Raw genomic sequence first — 7,983 nt, forward strand, 5'->3', positions numbered from 1 at the left:
CAATGCAAAGTACTGCTGATATACTTTACGTGTTTTTGTGACAAAAACATACAAAACCAACAATGCATCCGTCACTCGAAACTTTGCGGCATCTTTAGAGGCCTTTGCGCTGGACACACCTTTGTCCTGAGGCCTGGACCCTGACCTCGCTGGACAGGAAGAACAGGCAACACTCCGCTCCTCCCAGTTTAGCAGCATAGTTATTGTACAACAGCAGGTAGCAGCTCTGTGGCAGGTTTTTCCTACAGTAGGATGCAGATGTTGAACAAATTTATTCTGGATTTTATTTGGAACCAGCTGCTAATGCTGGTATGTTTTCACTCCTTCTACTAGTAGTGTGTTCATACATACCGTCCCGATTTCTTGTTTTTGCATATTTGTCACATTTATATGTTTCAGTTCATCGAACAAAGATACGCAAAGTCACACAAAGATAAACGGAGTAAATACAAAATGCACTTTTTAAATGATGATTGTAAAAAATTATGTTTTTCAAACCTACTGGGCCTGTGTGGAAAAAAGTAGTTGCCCCCTAAACTTAACTGGTTGAACAAACCTTAACAGCAACAACTACAATCAAGTGTTTCTAAAAACTGACAGCGAGTCTTTTCGCTGTGGATCAGCGGTGGCTCAGTCTTCTTTGCAGAATTGTTTCAGCCACATTGGAGGGTTTTTCAGCACGAACATCCTGTTTACGAACTATCTCAGTCACATTTATGTCCTGACTTTAACAAGACCACTTCAAAACCTTCATTTTATTTATTTTTTTCCATTCAGATTAGACTTGCTGGTGTGTTTTGGATCATTGTCCTGCTGCACAACCCGAGTACTTTTGTGCTTCAGAGCATGAACTGATACCTGGACAATGTCCTTCATCAACATGTTTTTTAGCCTTTTTTTGAGGTTTTTTGGACAGCGGTGGTTTTCTCCTTGAACCCTCCCCTGGAGGCCATTTTCACCCAGTCTCTCTCTTATTGTTGAATCATAACCTCTGACTTTAACTGGGGCAAGTGAGGCCTACAGTTTTTTAGATTTCATTCTGGGTTCTTCTGTGTCCTCGTGGATGAGTTTGAATGCGCTCTTGGTGTACTTATGGTAGGCTGGTTACTCCTGGGAAGGTTCACCACTGTTCCAAGTTTTCTATTTGTGTATGACAACAGGATTCAATGGAGTCCCAAAGCCTTAGAAATGGCTTTTTGACCCTTTCCAGACTGACAGATATCAGGGACTTTTTTTCTGCACTGATGTTGTTTCTTTAGGTTGTAAAACTGAACTCAGCTTTCCAAAGAAATGTGATTAATCGGTTATGTCATGATTTTAAATGGGGTTTTGATCTGAAACTGTATGACAAATATGCAAAAAATAAGATGTTAGAAAGGGGCGACTACTTTTTCACAGCACTATGATGTGGTCACAATGTTCTGATGTCTTACAACTGCAGCTTGAAATACTGATACATAAATATTTTCTCCACTCATCTTTTCAGTAAGAGTTTCCTCTGGACAAGTTAGTGTCATTGATGGAAAGCAACAATGAAGGTCACTTTTAAAAAGCAGTTTTTAATACCTTATCATTGCTTTCATGCTTTTTAGTTTGTAGTTTTGGTCCCAGAAAAACGCAGGATGAGAAACCTTCAGATTGAGATGAGGTTGGATTAAAGTTGCTGAGCAGTCCCGTAACTAAAACTTTCTTCTGCTTTCTATTCTCAGGCGTTCTCTCACCCCCTCTCTGCCAACCACCTCCACCCTGTGGAGAGGCTAGCACAGGAGGTGCAGCAGCTCAAAGACAAGCTAGAACAAGTCTCCACCAGCACGGATCCTACCCCGCCCGCCGTGACAGCCGAGCCCCGGAGAGCCGACACCAACCTGAACCAGAACACCAACAACGGCACCTTCCTCTTCCCGGCGTCGAGGCCTCAGAGCGCAGGCGCTCTCAGAGCAGCACCCCTCCCTACCTCGGCCAACCAACACACCTCCAGGGGCGCTCCCGCCGCCTCTGCTCCACAATCCAGGCCTGCTCACAAAGACATGGGTGGCAGCAGCAAGCACACATTCCTGTTTGGGCACTCGTCTGTGATTGATGCACATCCTGACCAGCGATACTACTCGGCGTCCAGTAACGCCAAGCTGCCTAAGAGTAACGGACCCTCGCTAGCTTCCTGAGATCTGACTGTTTTCCACCCCGTGACCGGGTACTCTAACCAAATGACACAGACATGTCCCTCAGTGGTGCCACGAACTGAGAGGAGCAGACGTGTAGAAACAGAGACATTGTGACGGACCACATTGAACTGAAGCTGTATGAAATGATCAGTGCAAGAGCTCTTTCCTCTGCTACTTATCACGTGTACTGTATCAAATAATGTGACAAGTCTTTTGTATATTTGAATAAATATTCCTTTAATTAAATTGCAAAGAAAAAAAGTCATGCCTGAAGGTGCTGAATGCTGGAAGTACACCTCACAGTATGCAGAAACCGTCGCCGAGACTATTTCTTTGTAAACTTCCTGATGTCACCCTTTAAGAAAGAGACAGAAAGCTTGTCGTTTCTATTTTTACCTTCTTATCCACGGGGGGTTGCACTGACAGGGCAGAGTGGAGATAAATGTGTTAAGCGATGGGTCCTACAGGCACTTTTCAGGACGTGATCTAGAATGGACACACTTGAGCGTTTCAATGGATTTAACCTCTGACCTGTGTGCCCTTAAGGCTCCATGCCTCCAGAAGACTTTTTTTTTTTTAAGTTGGTAACTCTTAATGATTTTTTCTTTGTTGCTGTTTGTTAACGTCAAATAGAAGATTAAATTATTGTTTGGAAAATAATAATTTCCAAAAACCGTCATTTTCTAACTCCAGGCGCTGCGACCAGTTGAATTTAGGGCATGAGTGCTATTTTGGTACCGCTGTGCTCTCATATCTCTCCGCTCACATGCACGCTGCTCGGGAGCAGCGAGAGGCCTATATTCAGTTTATGGTGTTATGTCAGCCTGGAGTTTTCTGGATGTTTCTGCAGTTCCTGCATGATGATCATTTCAGGGCTTTAGTATGATATGTGTTTGTATTGATCGCTAATGGACATGTGGATACGTGTGATTATTTTCAACCAAAGTTGGTATTATTTGAAAATGTTTCCATCATTTTTATGGTGGTGAAAAAAAACAAACAACATTGTGCTCTTTTGGACTTCTGTACCTTGAGAAGGTAGCAGTGTTTGAAGTAAAGGGAGGCTCCGTTCCTCCTGTGTTTACCTTCTATTTGATCTCCTCACGTCCTGCCTGCTGCCGTATTAGTATGCAGTCAGCATTTAGGTCAAGGATTTGTCTGAAAAGCACAGAGGGAAGTATTTGGTCCTGCACCTTTAAATCCAAACAGTTTGCATGATGTGGGTGTCGAGTAGATGCACTGGCGTCATTCCCACGGATGAATGAATTTGCACCATTGCTAAAAGGGATGTTTTTCTTTCTTTTTAAACGCAGGATAACAGTTGTCAGATGTCCGTCTGATACCGGCCTTCTCTCATGTCAAAAGGTACCTCACTTGATAGCACTATGAATTATTCAATTGCTGTAAATATTCATTATGTCAATATTAAGGCATTGACTTCAGCTACAGTTTCAGAGCTTTCCAGGTGTGATGCCAATGGATTTGCTGGTCTTCTGCGGAAAAAGGGGAAAAAAAGTCATCGTTGTCCCGTTGCATGGAAGATCTAATTTGATCTTCAGCTCACACCTGCTGCTGTGTCTTTGTATCATTTCATGTTTTTGGTACTTACATTTGCCAGATGTACATATTTTTCTTCTTTTGTACTCGCATGTTTTGCTCCTGATAAATAAAAAGAGAAGTGTTACCAGCTCTGATTGTAATGACACGGCGTGCTCGTACACTGTTCACACAACCTTTTTATTTTTTAACAAAATAAATATTTACAATATGATCTGGAACACCTAAAAGTAGCACGGCACTGTACAGTGAAGTCGAGATTTCAAACCCAGCTGCATCAAACATACAGTCAGTGTGAAACGGCTTGAGAATCATGTGCAAAATGATCAGTACTTTCACAGGAAATGTTCAGAGTAACAGCGTCTTCTGACAGGAAATGTTAAATATACAAAATATCTACTCCGGTTCGCTTGTGTTCATCTCGGGTTTGGGTTATTTCTGGTTTTCAGAGCTCAGTAGAAAACCTGCATGCTGTTTAAAATTACGAGGGAGGTGTTTAAACACACTTTGGGCTTAAACGGACTGAAAGATGGGAAACCTCTCCATGATGTCGTGAAGTCTATGGAGATGCATTTGGGCACTTAAATCTATGCATGTTAATGTTGTGCATTCTCAGACGTTTCACCTGATTAGCACAAACAACAGAGCAAGATGAAATAAAGTAGGATGACCACGACTCCAAAGTCAACAGGTGGCTTTCATGGCAGTGAATTTAAAAGTCAATCAGGTCACAGCTTAAGAAGTCCAGAGAGTCGGCTTCACGTTTACCCCCACTGGCTGCCGTGCTCCTTCCCTGTGTATTGCTCCTGCAGGTTGCTGTAGGGCCCATTGAAGTACCCGGAGGAAGATGGACCCAGGCCTCCCAGCTGCCGGATGGACTTGCACATGGGGCAGGGGTAGTCCGACAGACCCTCGATGTCCTCGAAGGCCAGGTTGACGATCTGATCGCAGCAGGGATCGCAGTAAAGATGCCCGCAGGAGAGGCGCTTGAGGCGGGCCTCGTAGGAGATGCAACACTGGCAGTGCGGCAGGTCGGGGCCCAGCGACAGGGAGCCGGTCAGGGAGCTGCTCTCCAGGCTGCCGGCCTGGCTGGAGCTCAACTTAGTGGGAGACCTGAGAGGGAGAGGGAACAGGACGTGAAGACAGCCTGAAAACTACACATTGCATCAAGCTGTTCAAAATAAAATATGATTGTTTAAATCGCAGGTGTAGATTTCAGAGGGATGAGATTTAGACCCCACGTTTGTCCCCTCAGAATAAAAAACACAAAGGCTGCAAAGACCTTACTTAGCAATTCCCCAAATATGGAGGTTTCCTAACTGGTGCTTGATTTGGTGCTTTTCTTTGCACAACAATTCCCCCATGTACTGGTAAAAAAAATAAAGTTACAAAATTTGTTTGAAATTAAGGAAAGTAAGCTTTGATTCTCCTGGGGGAGGACATCCCATCTATTATATTTGATACTATTATACTCAACAACAAAGTGGCTTAAATTCTGTGCTTTTTCAAGCCAAAGAACTAATATTTGCTGGTTCCAGCTTCTCAAATGGAGCCTGTCTAATTATGTGTTTTTCTTGAGATAAATAAAGAAATTTCCATCATAAATGCAAAAAATGTTCCCGTTTTATGATTCCCATTTCTAATATTAGCTTTGTTTGCAGGGTAGAATGAAACATTTGAAGAAGTGACTGAGGATTGCGCTGGTTTCTGAGTCATGTTAATTCATTTTATAGAAATAATAAATCATTAAATACAATGCAACCCTAATACAATAAATGCATGTAAATTCACAAAGCAATGTGTCATTTTCATGGATCTTCAATGGCTCTTTACTAGTAAAAATCTGATCCAAATTTTCCAAATTTGCAATGAATCCATCTCTTGTACAGAACAAACCAAATAAAACAAGCATATATATTAGACTACACATACCAGAAATACTGAAAAACTACGACAAAAAAACATTTTAATGAAATATATATAATGTAATGCCAGGTTGTTTTCCTTTGATTCACACACAACATCATCTCGTTGACCATCTTAATAGAAGGATTCATGTTGAAATAACAAACACGACAACCAATCAAGTTTTTATGAAAGATAAGAGCTGTAGATATAAGTAAATGGTGCTTTGATGACAAACCTAATTTCTTTGGGACTTGGCAAAACAAAAACAGGACAAATAAGTAGATATTTTGACTGCTGGTTTATTTAAACCAAGACATTCTGGGGGTAACAACTATTACCAGTCAAAGCCATGAAAACAGGACAGGCAGGTGTGATGGGATCAGGTTTTTCTGGTGCACGCTGAACACAGATGGTGTTGCTTTGCACACATTTGTTCCTTGGAAAAAACCAATAACTGGTAAAACAAGACTTGGTCACAGTTAGGGTGGAGTTAGAGGATTGTGCAAGAACTTCAGTGTGTGCTGATACAAATGCGTCTGAGCCTCATTCCCAGCCTGAGTGGACAGCTACCTGTTAACCTCACGTTCTCAGATTAGGACTTCTTCTCACTGCAGAGTGTGGAAATGCAAGCAGAAAAACAGGGTTTCATTTGAAATGTCGCTGGCAGGATTTCCGAGTTGTGTAACATGAACTGGCTTTCAGGAGGCAAAGCTGGAGCGATTCTGGAAACCTGTTGTCATAACAACTGTGAAGGACGGTATATAAAAACCCCACTCTGATGTGATTTATCATCACAGCCTGATTTTAAAACGCCCTCTATGAGAAAACATTGTGCACCAGTGACCCTGTGTAGGGAGTATTACACGATTAAGGATTAGACAGAGTGCTGAAATTCAGATTGAATAATTCGACTCAAACATCGGGCTGTGTTGCAAAAGCACGTCATAAAACCCCGAAACACGAACAGCGAGTGTGGCATTCTGTGGATTTGAGGCTGTGTCCTGTAAACCTGATGAAATTCAGGCTGATCAATCACCGCTCACCTTGACGACGCTGAATCTTTGAAGCAGTCGAAGCTGAAGGCTGCAAGGATCCTCCAGAGCAGATCCATGCCGGTTCCTCTCATGGTAAAATCCAAATTTCATCGACCTGCTTTCTGCCCAGCGTCATGTTTTTCCTTAAAAGCGGAGTCTCTTTAAATTGAAATAGAAACAGTCTTGCGCCACCCCCTTCTCCCTCCACGCGATTTTACACAGACGAATGAAAACGAGGCGCGTTCGTCCTCATCACCATTATCATCATCATGGCCATCCGCGGGCGTCTGAAAGGACGTAAACAACGCGCAGCTTTCATTCCAAGCTGCTGTGCGCGCTGCTTTCTGCTCTCGCCTCTCCTCCTCCTCCGCAGAAAGAGGTGCTTCATTTGCATCAATCAGAGGCACACACACGCGCGCCTGACCCGATCTCACCAATGAGCTCAAAGTGGAGCAGGACACTGAAATGGCCTCAAAATACCTCGGGCTATAAAACAAACGGGTAATCTGGCACTTGCTGCTAAATCTGAACAAAACACATTCTCAGATCAAATCTGCAAACAGCCCCACGTGCCTGCAAGTGCTGCGTTTATTATGTTTATTATGCATTATAAAAATGTTTATACATTTTTGTCCGTATTGAGCTTGTTGTGCAGTACATTAAAAATGTGCACATTCACAGGAACAGTGTATTTGAAAGCTTCAAATAATTTGTATCTGTTAATTCAGATATTTTATCCATTTATCTTAAACAAAAGATCACATCTGCAGTTCTTATTAAAAAATAGGGTTTTCTTTGAATTTAGCATTTTATTTAGTGGTGCAATGACACTGCCGCTTTAGTTCATGTAGGTATTCATTGTTTGGGTTCTTTTAGACATTTTCAGCAGGTTTTTGCATTTTTTCAGATTTCTTAACAATGAATACCATCTCCCTTTTCCAGAAATATTCCAGCAGTTATTTCACTTAAACAAAACTACATTTTTAACTGTAATGTTTTGCAGGATTTGGCCACCAGATGGCGACAAATATTTATTCTTAACCTATTACTGGTTGTTTCATATTTCATATTTGAGGCAGGCTTGGGGGGAGAACCTCTCCAGGATGCGACAAAGACAGAACACGAAGCAGAGGTCTATACCCTCTGATGGTCATAGTCAAAAAAGGGACCCTTTTGGGTCCCCTTGGATTTTTGATTGTCAATATATCAGTCATTTTAAAGACTAGTTGCATGAAACTTGGCTAGGATGTGCATTTTAGCATTATTTTTAAAATTCATTGATCCCCTCTATGGTGTTGTGTATAGTAAAGGAGATTCACATA

General features: G+C 42.0%; 1 protein-coding gene across 1 annotated transcript in view; it reads left to right on the forward strand.

Annotated features, from left to right (window-relative positions):
- The window catches only part of mtmr11 (myotubularin related protein 11), a 38,386-nt gene extending 34,530 nt beyond the window's left edge, over nt 1-3,856 (forward strand). Inside the window, exon 17 of the mRNA XM_005744064.2 lies at nt 1,710-3,856. Coding sequence (XP_005744121.1) covers nt 1,710-2,162 — 453 coding nt within the window. The 3' untranslated portion in view covers nt 2,163-3,856. The remainder of the gene's footprint in view (nt 1-1,709) is intronic.
- Nucleotides 3,857-7,983: the final 4,127 nt, after the last annotated feature.

The sequence above is a fragment of the Pundamilia nyererei genome, unplaced genomic scaffold (genome assembly GCF_000239375.1).
Source record: "Pundamilia nyererei isolate P.nyererei 1_Seehausen unplaced genomic scaffold, PunNye1.0 scaffold00138, whole genome shotgun sequence".
NCBI classification, from domain to species: domain Eukaryota; kingdom Metazoa; phylum Chordata; class Actinopteri; order Cichliformes; family Cichlidae; genus Pundamilia; species Pundamilia nyererei.